Source organism: Anoplopoma fimbria, chromosome 3 (assembly GCF_027596085.1).
Source record: "Anoplopoma fimbria isolate UVic2021 breed Golden Eagle Sablefish chromosome 3, Afim_UVic_2022, whole genome shotgun sequence".
NCBI classification, from domain to species: Eukaryota; Metazoa; Chordata; class Actinopteri; order Perciformes; family Anoplopomatidae; genus Anoplopoma; species Anoplopoma fimbria.
In genome coordinates, this window is record NC_072451.1 from 5,337,241 (window position 1) to 5,357,113 (window position 19,873).

At 39.1% G+C, this 19,873-nt stretch overlaps 1 protein-coding gene across 1 annotated transcript; it reads right to left on the reverse strand.

Moving 5' to 3' along the window:
- Nucleotides 1-10: 10 nt before the first annotated feature.
- nectin4b (nectin cell adhesion molecule 4b) lies at nt 11-19,555 on the reverse strand. The gene is given in 12 exon segments (XM_054623431.1): nt 11-278; nt 281-377; nt 1,238-1,435; nt 2,075-2,134; nt 2,393-2,468; nt 2,653-2,812; nt 3,156-3,307; nt 5,311-5,428; nt 8,933-9,208; nt 12,598-12,765; nt 15,085-15,285; nt 19,024-19,555. Coding segments are annotated over 12 exon segments (1,743 nt in total). The 5' UTR covers nt 19,076-19,555; the 3' UTR covers nt 11-93.
- Between the last annotated feature and the right edge of the window lie 318 nt (nt 19,556-19,873).

Consider the following 19,873-nt stretch of genomic DNA (forward strand, 5'->3'; position numbering starts at 1 on the left):
CAAAAACTCACAAGCCCTAAGGCCAAAAAAAAATAAAAGTTTGGATGCAGGCAAGCTTTCTCCCCTCTCGTGTTTTGTATAAGGGTCCGTGGTCTAGATGATCTGTCCTCTAGGGTGCAGCAGGGTGGCGTTGGAGTGCGGCCTGGGCCTGAGGACACCGTTACTGTAGTAGAAGTGATTGGTGAGCGCCTCCGAGAGCTGGTAGGAGCTGCTGTCACCGCCGTCCTCGTGTTCCTCGACAACCGACGGGGTGGGAGCCCAGTCCTCTCCTGGCGGGGGTCTCCCTCTCTGAGGTGGGGCAGGTCTGGTTCTCTGGGTCCGGCGCCTTCGTCCTGCGGGGCCTTCAGGGGAACCAGGGAAGAGGGCAGACCTGAGTCCTGGTATAAACGGCATAGAGACACATTACTGTTTCTCTCTCTAGTGCTGGATGTAGATATGTTTTAGACCTCTTTTTCTTTTTATTGAATAAAATGGGGATAATCCACATGCCCTATTTGGAGTGAAAAGCTCACTGTTGTGTTATGAAATGGACTTAAACACTTGCTCCAAGAATCCAAATAAGGTTGTGTGTTCACTTTGGTTTAACAAGAAATTTTCCAGCTTTGCAAAACATTTTGCAATAGCCTATGAGATACCGAATTGTATGCCTGCTTGTGTTTGTTGAAAGTGAAAATTCTAAAAAAGCTAGAAACTGTAGATGTAAGGTATGAAAACACAATCTATATAATATATCATGTGTCCCACCACTATACAACATATACAACCCAATTTAAGGCAGTGAGAGTTACTAAAAGAGGACACACAAGTTGGTAAATTCTCTGCTTTTGCAGCAACACCAAGTGCTATCGTTTCGCAACAGGTTGGTCAATAATGCACCGCCTCTTCTGCTTATAAAACAGAGAGGAAGTATAAACTTTCTACATTTTGGCAGTGTTGAATGCAACCCTCTAGAGCAAATATTTCCTGTAAAAACTAGCCTTACAGAGTTAGTGTTTAAGTGTAGCCAATCAGGTTCTGATACATTTACTGGTGTTAAGTATGGACCTAGTTTACTTTCCTTCTAGGAGGTTTTGTCCTATATCTTTTGTTTCATAATAAAACAAATCACAGCTGCTGTTTTGTTCCGTCTCTGTGACGACACAGATTCCGCAATAAATAAAACAATGATAAAGTATGACACATTACAAACAAAATCTAAATGCTTTTCACCCCTAATCTCCCGGATGCTGACACATACCAGTGACATGTTGCTGCTCTTCAGATACGACTCCACCCTCCTCCTGCGCTCCTCCTTCTCTCTGTCCATCTCTGCTCCTCTCTGGCTCTCTCTGCCGTCGTGCCAGACGACGGGGCGTCCCAGCTCGTCCACCTCCACCCCACCCGGAGGACCCCACTTCCCACCCAGAGTGGACTGGCTGCCTTTGTAGGGTCGCTCCTGCAGGCCGGGGAGTTGAACCACACAGTCACAACACTGATAACAAGGACTCTTCAGTTCTCACACAACTTTAATTGTATGTGTCTATAACAATTGCTCTTTAATCATGTAAGTTAATATACTGTAGTATTACATTAAGTAACCGTGTGTTATAATGGGGGATGGACAACTGGTGCAAATAGGAAGCTAGTATCTGATGCTACTTTTTACATTTATGGAATAAATTTGACCATTTTTATTTAAAAAAGGGAATATTTAACATTTCTCTCAGATGTATATTACTGATTACTGAATAACTTTTGTCGTGTTCATTTAACTTAATAAACCAGAACCACATTGGAGCGATTTATCTGGTCAGCCATTAGATTTAATAATAATGGCAGTAGGGTTGTAACTAACTAATTATTATGATAACAACTAATAATTTCACAAAAGATAAATACCTTGATTATTTCAAAGATCAATCAATGTATTGTTTATTCTCTAAAATGTAAAAAAAAAGGTTGTATTGACAGTTTTGATTAAACATTCTGAAAACCCAAATATATTTAATTTACAATCATGTAAAACAGAGGAGATACCATATCTTCACATTTCAAAAGCTGTAATCAATTAATTAATTAACAGTGAGGAACTTACCAGAGACATCTGGCTGCTTTTCATCCGGCTGTCTACTCTGAGCAGAGCGTAATCTTCAGACTGGAAAAAAAATTGAGAAAGTGAGAGAAAGTAAGCTAACATGAGAGCAAAAGATAAATAAACTGAATCACCCAGAATGAGATGTGAACATGCAGTGTTCATGGACACTTTTTAGTATTTGTTTGAAGCTGCAGCAGCCTGCAATCATCAGCCTCCAAACAGCAGACATGGCTGCTGTTCGGGTGGGGCGGGTGTGTCGACCTGGTTTCTCTGAACCCTGCAGGTTATTGTTCTCAGCAGGAGAGTGTGTGTTTGTACCTGCACTCTGGGGTCTGTGCTGACGGAGTTCAGTCTCCTGAAGGAGGCTTGCCTGGAGAAGCTTTGCATTTCCTCTCTGAGAAAACAAGGCATTTTGAGGATTTTAATTTCAGATAATAGTGTGTAAACAGTTTAAATAGCAGTTAACAACAACAAAACAAAAAATCACAGTCCAGCTGTCATCTGGGTATGGGGAATAAATAATGCATTTTCCAGTTCCTGACCACATGGCTTTGTCATGAAAATGTGGGCCAGCTTACGTTTTTTCGCTGAGCTCCATCTCAAGCTTTTTGTTTTTGTGTCGATGGTGGCGGTTGACCAGCAGGACGACCATGACCAGGACCAGAACCAACACTCCGGCTGAAGCACCAATAATGATCAGCAGCAGGTTGTCGATGGGGCCCTTCTGTTGAGATGTCTCTGGAAGAAAAACAAGGAAAGGAGGACGTCTGATGAATATCTCTCAAGCTAAACCATTCACACAGCCACAAAACCACAGTGGCATGTTTCATGCAACAATTTAGATCCTAAATGAGATAAGAAACCATCAGTTCATACCGTGTATCTATCACAAGGGGGCAGCAAACATGCACAATAAAGGAGAATTTAGTTTTTGTCTAAAACTCAACTACTCTCATGATTCATTCCAAGTATGTGTTCTCTCATTTCCCCTTTCTACACCAACAAAGCAAACTATAGCAGGACAGTTTCTCATTTCAATCCTGTGTGATCTCAAACACAAACAAAGCTGAAATCCACCCACCTTTCACTGTGAAGACATACTCTGTTTTTCCTACTCCGACGTTGTTCCTGACCACACACTCATAGACCCCGCTGTCATTCATGCGGAGGGCCCGTCCAAACACAAGTTTTCCTCCAACCACAGACGCCCTATCCGGCAACGGTCCTCCTTTCCTGTGGATGAGCAGAAGACAATGTCACAATTAATGAGGAAATGATGTGTCACAGAGGTGAAGCCATTAATAAACCACACAGAAACCTGTGACTCACTGCTCCAAACAATAGCTTTGACTCATTCTGATGAACAATGTGACTTGCATTCCAGTTTAAGAAATATTCTTACTAACACAACCGGATGAAATGCAGCGACCTTCTTGCAGTGTTTAGGCTAAAATAAACACATCACAGTATCAGGTTCACAGCAGAATGTAACCAACAATTCCCTTGCACCTGAACCAAAACCTGCTGAGCTTACAACTGGCGCCCATTGATCTGAACAGACCACATAAATACTAGGTTTGGGGGATTTAAGCAAGCCCAGCGAGCACACAGTGCAGCGGAAGACATCACATAATGGAGAGCCAGTTTCTGATCAGGTCCACTGAGAGGGGTCATGTTGCCCCCGGGTTTCACTTTGCTTCAGCAGCTATTTAACTGCTGCTTCACCCCCCCAAACAGGGGCAAGCTCAGATTTCTTTTCTCAAAACCCCACCTAGCTTCTCTAACCAGCCTTTTATCATAGAGCCAGAGGTGGAGATTGCATCTGACACAGAGTAGATGGTTGAAAATGATACAGACAAAGTGAGCAAACCACCTTCAGCAGCCAAAATGGATTCTTATCCGTTTATCTTTGTGAGAGAATTATCACAATACTTGTGCAAACGAGATGCAAGTAGAAGTATTTTGTTACCATTGGGCAGGGCCACGCTAGCAGTCTTTATGCTAAGCTACGCTAAACGGGTCAGATATTAGAGTGGTATCGCTCTTCTCTCCACAACTAAGTAAATAAGCAAATTTCCCAAAATGTTGAAGTATTTCTTTAAAGATTCAAAGCATTAAAAGGTACAGAGTGTAGCATGAAGGTGGATATATTGTAAGAAATGGAATATACTATGACTAAGTATGTTTTTTTTGTCTATATTCACCTGAAAATAAGAATTGTTGTGTATTTGTCTCATGCACTAGTCTCACACCAGGCAGATGTTTTAGTTGGTTTTAATCTCATGTACTGTCAGCTCTCTCAGCACTGTTGCCACTGTTACCGCCGTAAGCACTGTTAGCACTGTTAGCTGTGAGCTACTGGAGTTATGTCAAAGTTTGTTCCCCTGTTGAATAGTGTTTCCTTCCTAATATTTCCCCCCCCTGAGGTTAGGTTTAGGGTTAAGGGTTGGTTCAGGTATGAGGAAACACATTGATGGGTGACAGTATTTGACATAACAGCTGTGTAGAGGCAACCCTTCTGCTCTGAATTTCATAATGAGCTACCTTTAACTAAAATTGTAAACGAAGCTCCTTCCCCAGGTCTGAACAATGTTTGTCCACACATTATGATCTTGTAATGATGAACGCGCCGAAGGGTCTGTGGGACTGAACAACTTTAATCCGGGATAATCTTAATATTTCATGATTGCCTCATTGCTAAAATATTTCCCACTCAGCACAAAACATTTGATCATTGTGTGTTCAGTCGTAGATGTAATGGCTGGTACGGTCTCTCTAATTTAAGCACAGACCCTGTGTTTTAGGCATTAGAGTGATATTTAAAGCATGGCACTATGATTAAGTGCTTAGCATGTGTCTCCTGCTCTTCCTTGTGTCGTTTACTCCCACCCTTGTGTGAAAATCTCTCTCTCAATCTTCTTCTGACTTCAAATTGCGCAACACGACACCGTAGCTTTTATTATGCGGCAAATTGAGCCAGGAGAGAGAGAGACGCCCTCATTTTACATTCAAGCACACTTCCTGGTTGTTCGCAGGTGTGTAGTCTGTGTGTGTATGTGATGGCGGTGGCTTATATATGTTTTGAGACACATTCCAGTGCCATGTAAAGAGCAATTTAGCAGCTCAAATGGCATCCCAGTGGGGTGAATTAACATGTAATTGTCAGATTCTTGCTGGCAGCCAGACAGAGTTAAACAGTTGATGTGTATGAGCAGCAGACAGGCTGATGACGGTACCATGTCCAGGTGATGTTCTGAGGTTTGGGGTATCCGCCGCTGTCGCAGACCAGCTCAGCTTTCTCCAAACCCACGAACCAGTCCCCCGTACCAGCAGAGATGGTGGCGTCTGGGGGGTCTGACACAGAAACACAAATATGAGCATGCAGTGACACACAAAAAACAACAACCAAAGGCTGCATTGTAGAGGAAAGAAAAAAACACGTATGTTAAGATTTTTATCAGCGGAGAGAACCATAAATATGTGAAGCTGTTTCCTGTCTAATGATCAAAAGATAAGTTGCCTCAGAATCGACGCTGATATTTCAGAACTTCTTTACATTCTCACACTGATTAAGGCTGCAGAGGTGGGACAAAAAAACCATTGTTTTGCAAGTCACAGGTCTCACAACCAGGCTATGAAGTCGAGTCAAGGTACTAAACTCTGTGTTTTGAGTTGTTATGCACCAACATTAATGCTATTTTAACAGTCAGTATATTAAATTTACAAAAATAATGAGCTTGTTCTGGTACAGTATGTCATTCTAGTCACACAATTACAATTATATGTCATATCTGAGTCGAGTGTCTTGCATGTTGCTGAGGACAGCAGAGTCTTTGCATTTGAATGTGACAACCTGTATGTGTAGTCTGTCTGCCAGACTGATCTTTTATCTGCTATTGAGGCAATGTACTGCACAGTGCTACACATCTGCTGTCAGGATAATCTTAAATTGATTGCTGCACAATTATTCAGTGCTGGAAGATGTATTCATATCCTTTACTTGTGTAAAAGTACTAATACCACACTGTGAAAATACTTGGTAAAAGTAGAAAACCTGCATTAAAAGCCTTACTTAAAGGAGACACATTATGCTCATTTCCAGGTTCAGACTTGTCTTTTCGGTTTCTACTATGTTTACATGCTTTAATGTTCAAAAACGTAATTTCTGTCAGAATATACCTGTAGTCACTCTCTGTATCAAACGGTAGATATTTTGAGAATTTCAACAGAATTGTGTTAGGCAACAGCTTGGCTGCATGTTTTATTCCTGTCAGCTGATGTCATTCACACATACTGAAACCTGGAAATAAACTGTGACGCGTTTAGAATGTTAACGTTTAAAACTGTTTATTGGAAAGAAGACATCACATCCGTACGGAAATTCTCACGGCTCATTTGCTTAGAAAACCTCTTAAATCTCACTTTTTATAATAAGGGACCTTTACGTAAAAATATTCAAGTATTATCGGCTAAATGAATAAAAAGTATGAAGAGTAAAAGTACTCAATGTGCAGTAAAATGTTCCCTCAATACCAGTGTTTTACTATTAAATATCATGTTTCTGGATTAATATTACTCCTGCATTAACGTGTATGTTGCATTTGACTGCTGGAGGCTAGTTTAATCTACAGCAACGCATCATAGTCTATAAGATCATGACATGATTGTAGCGTTGTTGTCCAGTGAGAAGCATAAATCTCTAAAAAGAGAAACAGATCATTTTTCAGCCTTGTGACGATGCATTTTCCAGCAGAACAAAGAGGCTTTTTAAATAGTTTACGTAACTTAAGAAGAAAAAGAAACACCATCAGTTAGTCACAAAGATTTAAAGTTATTATTATTTTTAATACAATCTACAAAAAGGGTATAAGAAATTGTAAAAAGTAACTAAAGCTGTCAGGTAATTGAAGTGGAGTAAAAAGCACAATATTTGCTTCTCACATGTAGTGGAGTGGATGTCTAAATTGTATTGTATAAAAGGGAAATACTCTAGGGAAAAAAAGGTGATGGACCTGTACTTTACTTAAGTACAGTACTTTAGTGAATGTACTTCCACTAGTTACAAGTACTTTTGTAATCTATGGGATTGGTGGAGAATATCAAGTCATTCCAAGTCAAAATGTTAAAGACCAAGTAGAGTCACAAGTCATTTGTCTTCAAGTTCAGTTGTAGGTCTGATTGCAAAGTCAGATTTTTGTCGAGTCAAGTCTAAAGTCATCACATTCATGACTTGAGGCCAACCCTCTGGACGACCTTGAACTGTCACATTACACTGGACAAAGAGCAGTTGTTGTCGTACAGAAGGAACTGAAGTGAACAGTGACAGAGGACGAAACATTACTCATACACTTTCCCAGCAACCTGCCAATATTGTTTAATGTTTAGTTTACTGCCAGCCATTTATTCTCCCAATAGGAAGGTTAAGCTATACAAATATCTCTTGCAGGGCAACCAGAGGGTAAAAGGCCACAGTGGGCTAAATGAAGTATTAGCAGGAGGAGCTAAAGAAGGTTGAACTAAATAAACAGTATGCAACACTGTCCTTATTGTATACTCCATACTAATACAGAATAATTTAAACTAAGTCACACTCACAAAATTAGAAATACTTTAAGTTCTGAGATATGCACCATTATCCCCAAATGCCATGTGCAAAACAAAAGGAGGTGCTACTCACAGCTTCAAAAAATCTAAATATGTGAATGGTGGTTTAACTCTGGAAATATCTCAAAAATGATATTTAAAATATTTGGAAAACAAGTATTGGTCTGATTTGAGATTAGATTATACGTTCATTTATTTGGTGAAAGTGAAAAGTGAGAAGTGAAAGTAATATTACATGCATATGCATATACATTGTGCATTTGTCATACTAACTGCAAAAGGCAGTATACTGTAAATATTAATATGCAGTATACTCTGTGTACAATTACTATGTATGGATTTAAAACATAGCAACGCTGAATAAGTTATTAAAAATAAAAGGTTTCCGAGTTGACCTTTCACAAGGTTTCAGAATAGCTCATCTTCGTGAGAGTGCAAACAACGAACCTTATTAAGTCATGAAGTCATGATGATAACATCACATTCATTAAATATCTTTCTATGCGTTGAGTGGTTTATGCCTTTTACACTGCAGACATTGCAGGAAAGGCACAGCTGTAGCTAATAATAATAATACATTTATATCGACTGCATTTCATTTAAGGTGTTCTCATTCCACTGCTCTGGTATGACTTCCTTACTGACACACCTAAATGAAACATAAATGATCACTAATCTATATCTCCTGCTATGAGTCAAAAGCAGAGCCCGAGTTACATATACAGAAACTATCAGCGGATATTTGGACAAAAAAAAGTCAGTGTACTCAAAAAGGTCATCGTGCGTACTGATCAAAGCTTATTATTAAGTGCTGTTTGTCCGAGGACATAGAGGAGGCTTGTCATAGCTGCATAAAAAAACATTAAAACTGTGGATGGTGGCAGATTGAAGTATTACATCTTCACTGTCTTTTTTTCTCAAGTTGAATTGACTCAGACATACCAAAGTCACAGTTTGATTGATCTACGGGTGAACTGCATATTTCCTGTTAGTACAAAATGTACAGGTTAGTCACTAAACAGCAGTACATTATGATATTAGTACATACTGTATACAGTTAGTACAGCATGGAATAAGAAGGGTGTTTCCTCCCATTGACGTTTAACTCAACCAGTAAGGTTATGTCTGCACTTAGACAAGCTCTACCTTCAAGAATATATAACATTCTAATTAAAACTCCAATCTGATTTACATCCGCTCCATTGTTGGTTTATTTAGGCCTAAAAACACGGCATTATTATCAGCTGTACTCACATTGGACCACCAGGCTGTTGGAGATCCTGCGCGGCTGCTTCAAGCCGGGGTGCCACACCAGACAGTCCAGCTTCTTCCCGTTCATGCTGCGCAGCGGGTGCAGGGAGTAGAAGCTGGACACGGTGCCCTCATTGGAGCGGTTTTGGGACTGGCCCGGCAGCTCGGTGTCCCAGGAGAGCCGAGGAGGCGGGTGGCCCACGGCCCGACAGGAGGCCGCCACACGGAACGACTGGCCCTCCACCAGGAGAACGGGGTCCAGGGAGGAGATGGGTAGACCTGAGACGAGAGGAGGAGGAACAGGGTGAGTTTAGAGGCGTCGGAAATGTGTTTTGTTTATCGTTACTTCACTTGAGGGCTTCGAGCTTCAAGGTGCAAAGTTTGACACCAGAAGGCTTTTCACACTTATCTGCTGAAGGTTGAAAGTTTCTCGGAGAGGATGAAGTATGAGGACTTTGTGACATGACAACTAGAGGTTTCATATTCAACCATGACTTCCCAGAGTATACTTTACAGATATCTTGTGTCCAACAGTTTAGTTTTAATTTTAGATTCATAGATTATGGATTTATTCAGGGTGAAGTAGTGGATGTATTTTAAGGTGTTTTAACAACGAGGTAATTTAACTTTTTAGCAGAAAAACACATCAGACACACATTATTATTGTTATTTCTTTAAATGCTATAAAACATGTTGTTATAAAATGAAAATCCATGAAATTATTTTTATATATCTATTTGTTTTCATTAAAACAAAAATAAAAAGTGAATGACAGCAAAAGTTGTTGTTTTTTTTAAACAGATAAATCAATTTACTTTATCACTTTTTTGTTTAATTATGCTCTTTGTTTTTAACATTAAATATTTTCTATGTTGTGTATAATTGTACTGTGGGATACTATATTTATTGGGTTGGGTTTTCAGATTTTGTATTGTCTTGCTTTAATAGACTTTACTTTCTGTGTATCACTTGTTTAAACAGTTTTAGTATTAACAAAGATGTGGTAGACCACTTGCGTAAAGCACATTCCCTACAATTACTGCATTAAGAGTTAATTAATACTTCCTAAAGCCTACTCAGGGTGAATTTGTCTTCACCTTAAATTACCTAAAGTGGCTGAAATTAGATCCATTAAAACCAGGATGTCACTGAATGTTTGACAAGTGATTGTTTTTGCATGTCAGAGACAAGTTTGAGCAACAAGCTCTTCAAGATGTTGTCACTGAAAGATTCAGATAAGAAGGCTATAAAAAAAAATGACCTTAAATACATCCTGGAACACAGAGGAGACCATAATCAAGAAAACAAGGTACCACGAGGATCTTACTGACGAATGAAAGACAGTGAATCAACTTCAGCCATGAACATTAAAAAAGCGGAGATCCTCCAGGATATAAACTAAATCAAGTCTATCATTATTGTGCGAGAAGACAGAAACCATGCGTCCAAATATCACGTGATATTTTCAACTAAAACATTTCTGTTTTATTGCTCTCGTCGCCAACTGGTTTAACACGATTGTGATTCACACCCGGTTCATGGTAGTGTTTTTGCTGTTGTAAACACTTGGTTAAATCTTTCCATGGTGTTTGGATTATTAATGTAGATGACAAAACAGGTAGTTAGCATTAGCAGAAATATCCATTAGGGATTAGCACACAAAGAGAAGGGCACTACCTGTGGAGACTCAAACCTTGTAAACAGAAACTCTAAAATACATGACATCACAGTACAGCCCTCAGTGTGTGATTGACAGATAATATGTGGGAAGAAATTTCCTGCAGGGATAATTTTCTGCAAACAGCACAAAAAAGCCCATAATGGGACATTTTAATCTTTAAATAAGAGATGATGACGACGACCTAAAGCCAAATAAACCCACCTGCATGAAGATCCCACAGGAATTAATGAACTGACCAAAAGAAAAAGTCTTAATTCTGATTTGTTTTGGATCCATAACACAAGAGAATCAAAGCAGAAGGTGTTTCTAATAAGGGGGGTTCGATTTCAGTTTTAGACAGATGTATATGTATCTTATGGATTCAACATTTTATGGTAACATGTTAATGGATTAGAGGGAATTCCGTGCTGGAGGTTGTCGGTTACTAGTGAGTGTATTTTTGTAGGTTTGTCTGATCTGTGGCGTGTTGGGACAAGTTTACGACGGAGCTGTCACAGTTGATGACTAGGGGCAACATGAGAACGTCATTTAGAACAAATAGCAGCGCTGCAGGTTTTACTAGGAGGAGGATCCAATATAAAAACAAAACAGCATCACCACAACTGCTGTTAGGTTTCCAAGGAAATCAACGCAATTATATCAGTAAGTGATGAATGAGGACATCCAAATGATTCTGTCATGTGAACAAGTGACAGAGCAGACAAAAAATTGCTAATTTCCCCGCTGCGGGACTAATAAAGGATTATCTTATCTAATTGTGTGTGTGCATCTCTGTGTCTGTCCACAGCTAATCTCCCATACTGCTGCACCAAACTGTATAATATTTTGGGTGCTCATTTATGTCTGCATGATAAAGGACCTCTGGTCGTTGCAGTGACTCACACATTCTCAAAACACCTTTTATCGCCTGTTTGATGCCACTGATTGACTGCTGACTCCTCACTCACTAATCTCAACCGGACCCTCAGTCTGTAGGTACACAAGTACGACACAGAAACAGTTTGCTCACTGCTGCACAGCCGCTGCTCAGCGGCCAGAACCACTGTTATTTCGTGCATTTCTACCGGGCATCAACATGCAAACAAAAGACTTGAAGTCTAAATAAACTCTTCGAGTCGCGCACCTGCACAGAGCCGTTGCAGACAACTGTAAAGATGAATATGAAAGCGTATCTGTTGTGTGAGTCGTGGGAGTGAAAAACACATCCGATACCCTCGCAGTCTAGACGGGGGGTTAGCCAATTGTGGGTTGTGCTCATTCAATCAAACATTACAGCAGTGGGCATTGCAGACACACCTGGAGGTCCGAGTGGACATTTCTAGTTTATTCGATGAGTTAGGTGGAAACAGGTGTGAATTTAAGACTGATGACACAGTTTTGGAGATCTATTACAGAGTGAAGACCCACTGGAAACTCCATATCTTGTCTGATCCATATTTTTTAAGTAAATCTGCACTTAATTTACCAAATATTGTCATTTTGTTTCTTCCTATTGTAATGACGCTGTTGTTATTTCTGTCTATGCTGTATATACAATATCTATTGCAATCCTCCTCTGTTGCTCTTCCTGAAGTTTCTCCCCCCCCTGTTAAAGGATTTTTGGGGAAGTTTTCTTTATATGAATCAAGCAGTTTTAGGATAGAAGGTGAAGAGCTGTCGGTTTGGGTTTGGGCTCTATAAATAAAGTTAACGTGACCTGTTAATATCCACTTTTTGGTTCCATTTCAAACTTACAATTTCAAGTCGTTACATTGAAAAGTATAATAACTTTATTGCTCTGACCCACTTAAGATTTAGATATGCTGTCAGTGTCTGTGGCCACGTTGACAAACTTGCTGAATATCCGCTGGTTGGCTTCTTCTTCCTCAAAGATGATTACCGTTTAAACATCATTACAGCAGCTCTGATAGGATTAGGAACGTGTGGGAGCGAAGAAGAGAAAGAGAAAGAGAGAGAGAGAGAGAGAAAGTACGAGGATGACTCTTACTCCATACGGTGAGCGAGATATGCCTCTCAAAGTTCCCGTTGGGGAAGGTGGAGATGTGGCAAGTGTAGCTGCCCTCGTCCGACCTCTCCGTGCTGGGGATGAGCAGAGCCGAGTTCACCGTGGGGCTCCCACTCTCAAACCTCACCCGGCCGGAGTAACGCCCGAATTCTGACATACAAAACAAAGATTTCAGCTCAGACCACATTATATGTTCATCATCCTTGAAGCAAAGCTCAAACAGACAAAAAAAAAGAATAACAAATATGGGAAAAATACAAATGTTTCGTCAAAATGATTAACTCCAAGAAAGGAAAGTAGATTATTAGGCATAGGCAAAATTAAATAGCATTTATCCAAAGATGTCACAACCTCACTTTACAGACAAATAACCCAGTTGTATAATTAACACCCATACAACTGGTCTAACTTTTTTGACTGTGTGCCATTTACAGAAAATACCGCAGGCCAAACAAAAAAGATTGCACACTACTAAACTGTTTAACGTTTGGCAATACAGTAGTTTATTGGTGTGACCACATTTTACAAAAATGATTAATGTATCTGCTGCTCTCAAATTTTATTTCAATCAAGTCACCACGTTTGAACTCTAAAACAGTGCAAGGCCTAAAAGTGCCCACTTAAAACGTTATGATGTTATGGGTTAATATACAAATCAGTAGTGTAAAAACTGATTTGCCAAATACTGGTTTGTGTTCATGGCCTAAGGGCCCATTTAAGAGATGATAGAATTGTAAAGGTAAAATTTAAATCTGTAAATCTAATAATAAGATGTAACAAACAACAGGCAGAAATTGTAAAACATTGGTTTCTGTGCCAAGAGGTTAAGCCAGAGATAATTTATCTTTATTTAGTCCAAATCTAGCATTTAAACTAGTATGTGTAATCTAAATACAGATTAATTTATTAGAGTCATATTCTAGTTTATTTGGCAGTTGTTGTTTTTTTACCTCAAAACTAAACAGTCTGCTGGTAGGATCTTATTTCAGATCCAACTGTAGTGCAGTTTTTTCCAGATTTGTAAAGTCTTTCATCAAACAGCTATAAACCTACAGAATAAAAAAGTTAAACCTAGATGCAATAAACTGATATGACATTTAGTTTTGACGTTATCACTTATCAGTTATTGCATGTCCTTTGAACTCAGTGCCCTTTCAATCTTAATCATACAATTTGAATGGAAGGAGGGGCAGATTTATTGGAGTATAACTTAACTTTTGGCTTAAATTATAACAACACTGTCAAGACTAATTTTACCCACAAAATTAAAGAAAAAGTTAAGATTTAATATTGTAAGCCTGGACATATGGTGAATCTTGTTGTTAAGGAATCCTATGAAGTGTATGTCTTTATATAAGTCTTTAATAGTTAACATATCTGCTGTCGGCATTAGGCTGTATATACTCTGACCGCAGCAGCCACTCAACTGACAATGCTAATTACAGTGTGTCCCTGTTGAGAAGGGTTAAGTTTACGTGGCTACAACAGTGAAAAGTTCAACGCTGAAACTACAAAAACAGAAAGTGAAATACTCAAACTCTCTGAGAAAAAATCTTTGTTAGAGAAAACAACTTAAACAAATACTCTAAAGTTTATCTAAAAGTTTTTCTTCCTGCATATATACACTTCCCTTCCAGCCTGCATGGGATTCATACCTCTATCCTTCTGACCAACCAGTTCTCGACCATAACCAGAACGCATTTTCACTCGTCACAGCAGGAAAGAGAAGGTGGAACTAATAATATTGAAGATGGCTCTGATCCAGAAAGTATTCACAATACCATGGCAGGCATGAAACGGGCACACCTACATTAAACGTTAAATGTGTTTTCCTCTGAGTATGAATGCATACAAACAGCTGATTAAAACGAGCCTGCCCTTACTGCTATTATGTCTAATGAGTCAATTTCCTTAAAAAGCCTTAATAACAATGCAATTTGGATGGTAAGTATAATTGAACATAATTAATTTGATTGACTTGTTATTGAAACTGAGATTCTTACTAATATAGCTGCCCTTTTTGAAACATTTGAAATATTTTTCTACTAAAGTATTGCACTTGACTTTAATTGAAACCAAATCCATTTAAGAGCACAGCTGGTGTTAAGTCTCTATTAGAAAATGGACAACTATGGTTAATCTGCAGTGAAAGAACAGAAATCTGACATTTTTAAGTCATTAATGTTCTATTTACACAGAGAACATTTCAAATCAGATGCTTTTCATTTTTAATTCAAGTATCTTTGAAGAATTTATTTTGCTTAAAGATGATATAGTTCAAGTTAAAGTACTATTTCAGGAGTAAAACATTGTATTATTGATATGGTTGTTGTAATATCTCATGTCTAAGATACAATTCCTAAACAAAACCCTGATAAGGACAGATCATGTAAGGGTCCAAACAGTATCTGCTCTACCAAACAGTGTGGGATCATAACTCTCCACTGTTAACCCCTCGCTGCAGCTCACCCGTGTGTCCGTCCACGAAGTGGGCGGTGATGATCTGGTCCTTGTTGCCGTCTGCGAGCTCCTTGTACCAGGTGACCTGCACCACCTTCTCCTCTTTTGCCACCTGGTAGTGACAGGGCAGCCGGGTCTCGCTCTCGGCCAAGGAGCGCAGCGAGGTGTCGGGCTGAGGAGGCTCCACAAAGTCCGCCTGCACACACACCGCTGAGGAGAGAGGGTTTCATCACATAAAGGTGAGGGATTTGAACAATTTGACAATTTCTTAAAAAGGTTAGCCTCTAGTTATTGCCTTTTTTTGGTATTAAAAGTCATGTAAAATGCAATAAATCACAGGTATTGTCTTTTTTCATGGTAACCCCTCCAGTAGATGAGATGTTTCAGTCAAAGATTGACCGTAATCGCCATCCACAGAGTCACGCTGCTACCAAACATTTGCTTGTCCGTGCTTCTCAAATGTTAAGAACGGCTACTTTTATCTGTTTTCTATCATTGTAGGTTAAATATTTTGGGGTTTTGTACTGTTGGTCTGATAAAACAAGCTATTTGAAGACAGCACCTCAGTCTCTGGAAACCTGTGGTGACAATATTCACTGACAATTCATAGACTAAAAGATTAATAGAATAAGCTGTAAGAAAAATAATTACTAGTTGCAGATCTAAGTCTTTTTTTAGAAACTTCCTTTCAGACTATGAATAAAAAACAGCCTTCCTTCTTCACAGATTTCATTTGTTCATCATGAAAAACAGTCCATCTATTCATCGCTGAATCGCAGGAGGCCTTGACATCATCCCATGATGCATTGTCCAAGATGTGAGGAATACCCCAGACAGGTTTGTGTGTAGACGGGTAAACACATTCTCATCTACGGGCCGTCACCGGTTCACCTAACCTGCTCGTCTGTCGGCTTGCAGACACAAAGAATAATGAAAAATAACTCCACAAAGAAGGTGCAGGGACAGTTTGAACACAGGATCTTCAAACAACTTGAACAATAGTGCTTTTATGCGTCTTTATTCTTTCTTAAAAAGCAGAAATGTTTCCCTGTTTGTGAATAGACTCAATCAGAAGGAGCTACTGGAGAGTCTTTGTGTTATTATGATGGTTTAGATGCTGGTTTAAGAGTTTTCCACGTTATCTTGATATTTTGCGTTATGTCAGATTATTTGGTTAAAATTCCTTGAGAGCAAATTATTCTGTTGTCTTTGTTTTAACGTTTCAGAAGTCTACTGTTTATTTTTAAGATTATTAAAATATAGGAGATTTGGACTGGTTGTTGTCTGATCACTTAACTCCTATTCCAACTCCTCTTATTGATAAAACTAATGTATTTTTCATTACCCACCATATATCTTATAAGATATAACTTTTTCTTTTCTATTTTCAGTTGTATTCTCTGGATCTTGACATTACAGTTCATTATAGTTACAGTACATTATAGTTGTCTCATGTTTATGTTTTGTTTTTTTTCATTTATGGATGTGTTAATTGCCTCAAGTATTTAAGATCTGACCTTTCCTTTTAATTAATTGCAGCCTGTGGCTTTAGTATAAAGATGTCATATTGTGAACTTCATGCCTGACAAAAGTCCATGATCCAAACGTTGTATCTTTGATAAACGCACTGCAGGAATTAAACTTTTTCCTAAACACAGACAGGACCGAACTATGAATGTTACTCGATTGTTTGCATGCAAATTTTAAAATATACTTTTCTTAAGGAGACTTAAAAAGAATACTCATATCAACCCCACATAGCAGCGTTTAGCAGCTTCAGTATGGTGGCCATGCGGTCTCATATCAGCGAGGTGTTGTACAATCAAAGCTGTCATCAGTGCCGATGGATGACTAAGACTGACTGTGCTTTAATCACACCTGGTTAAAAGTCTACGTTTAAGCGTGGGACAGACACACAACCGTGAGGGAAAAGGGTGTGACAGAGCAATGCTTCTACAACTCCAACAGGGAAAACTAAACATTTGCCCTTTGATTTCTGGGGTGAACACACACTTTTTTTTTTTTCTGCAGTTACTGATTCATGAGTTCAATTAATGATTACACCACAGAAAGTATGGGACAGGGACGTCTCCCACAGCTTAAAATCCCACACAGTCAGACACATGAACAAATGGGTAAACTGGTCTCCTCACACAGAAAGTTTAAATTTGGCCAACAAAGAACTACAGTGTTGGTGACCTAGTTGTGGAGTAGAGAGAGACAGAGACAGCGTTGTAAGAGAGCAACAGAAGAAGAACACCTTAATCATTTATGCCATTAAAGGGAAGAGACAGAGACATAAAACACAAGAGTGCAATGAAGATAGAGGTGAGAGTCAATAGAGATAAACACTGAACTGAGAGAGAGAGTTAAACACACACTCAGAGAAAACAAACACAGGTTCACTTGAGTCACAAGGCTGCCATACAAGCTTTTCCTGTTCACTCTCCATGACGGTAACTTTATCACACCTTTGGTTGTAGGATTACAGAAAAAAACATTAGTCTTAAAAAGGTGCATTTGCTCTTTTAGTCGGAGCAGCACGGCTTAATTCAACCTCCGCCAAACCCGAAAACAAAGAGCAGCCGAGACTGAATTAGTCACAAAAAAACAGGAGGATGCATGTTGAGCAATACTTTCCGATTCATGTTTACTGAAAGTAAGAATGTGAACGAGTCACATTCTGTCATACCACTTGTTTCTCCACACCTGTTGGGACAAACAGCTTATGAGTGATTGTTGAACATATTGGTTCCAAAAAACTGTAGGCATTAATCTGCTGCTGCTAAGACTGCCTCCACTGTGGTTGAAGGGATTTGCTCCTTAATCAGTCACCCAGTGAGGTCGGCTGATAAGGTTTGGATCACAGCCGAGTTTTCCAATCCTCAAAATGTGTAGGATGGGACTGAGGATGTCAAAGAGTTCTGCGGAGGCCAGTTAAGTTCTCGCACACCAAATTAGGATGGATGATTAGGATGTACGTTTCGAATGACGATTGAACAAGTGTTTTGAGATTCCTATGCTAAGCTTTAATTAAAAAAACCCACTTCCTGATGGGCCTGGCTTTGTGCACGCCATGTTAAAACATGAGAGGGCCTTACCAAAACTGTTGCCACAAGGTTGAAACCACTGCCCTATCTCAAAAATACCATCTTATTTTGCTTTTAGATTACCCATCACTTGAACTACCTGGGTTAAAACCATGAAAAACCGTCCAAAACTAATGTCAAAGTGGAAAATCTCTGTCCGGACAAAGAGTGTTTACTGAATTAATGAAACATCAGCATTAATGTTTGGTCATTTATCTCCAGAAAAATGTAAAATACACCACCACACATCTAAAATGAGACGGAAATGGACTGTGCCTCTAAGATCAGAGGTGTCCACAAGCTTTTGGCGTTAAGGTGAAACCAGAGACAACAATAACCAGACAGTAACCATGAGCACTGACAGATTTACACAGTACATACACAGATATATGGAAATGTTATAAAGATATTATAGGATTTTTCTTTTTGAAAAGTACACAAACGTGACGATAGCCTCACTCCAGGTGCTTATTGGGATGTCAAAGTGTTATTGTATTAGCATAAAAAGAAATGCAAGTTGCCATGAAACACCATAAGCAAGTATTTATTTCCATGTTTCCCCTTTTCGCTTTTCCTGTAAAGCAGTTTGTAACTTCTGTTTTCTGTCCTTCCAATAATATTATAGCGAAACTTAAAGAGTACCTATGACTTTATAGAACATGGGAAATACAATAAGATTACTGTTTAAATGTAGATTTAGTATCAGACATACTGCAACAAGTTTTTAGGGATTGTACAGTTACCTTTTACAAAAAGCACAAGAAGATATTAGCTGCTTTTTGTCATTTCTGGACAACCACAGCTAAAAAATAAATAAATAAATAAATAGTCATGTAAATGAAAGTAACAGAAATCTCACCAACTAGTAAAAGCAGTGCCAGACGTTTTGCCCTTCGACCCGTCAACTCCATCTTTCCTCCCAAAGTAAAATCTGGTGTGAATCAACTTCCTCTCTTTGCTGTTAACACTCTGCTGGTTTTCAGGCTTTCATTGTGGATATCTGCTTTATGATCACACAGGGAGTCCAGCAGCAAAGCAGTGCTCAGGAGTCCACAGCAGGTAGGCAGGTGCAACAGGTGTTCCAGGTGTTCCCTCTTCAAATCACACAGATGATGCTTACAGAAATAAAATTAAAAAAAAATCCTCCAATTGTTGTCCTCTGTTTGATTATTGTTGAAAGTTTTTAAAACTGCATTAACTTAATTTCCAGTGCAAAGTCCTCTGCAGAGCCTGGACCGTGAACTCAGCAGAGAAGGTAAAAGTAAACAAATGAAGGTAAACAGTTGGAAAAAGATATTTGATCAAACACAGAAAAGAAAAATGAACCGTGTATGGAGCAAACAGAAAGCTGCTCGTTTGTCACGCACAGGGAGCAGTACACCTACAGCACAGGTTTGAGCCTCTACACCTGTCTGCGTCCGGCCCCGCCCACTGCTTGGATGGACACGCCCACTTTATATGCTGCATTCATGTAGCGTTGAGAAAATCTTTTTTCTTTTTCAGTTCTTCTAACATCAGGCTGTAAAATTAAAACAATAGACATCCTGCAGCTAATTTGTATTTATCAAAGGTTAAAAATTCAACTTAATTCAACTTTTAAGAACCTTTTATGCAAAAGAGAGAAAAACAGAGCAAAATAAAGGACAGAATATAAGTGAAATTCATAAGAATATATGTACAGTACCAGTCAAAAGTTTGGACACACCTTC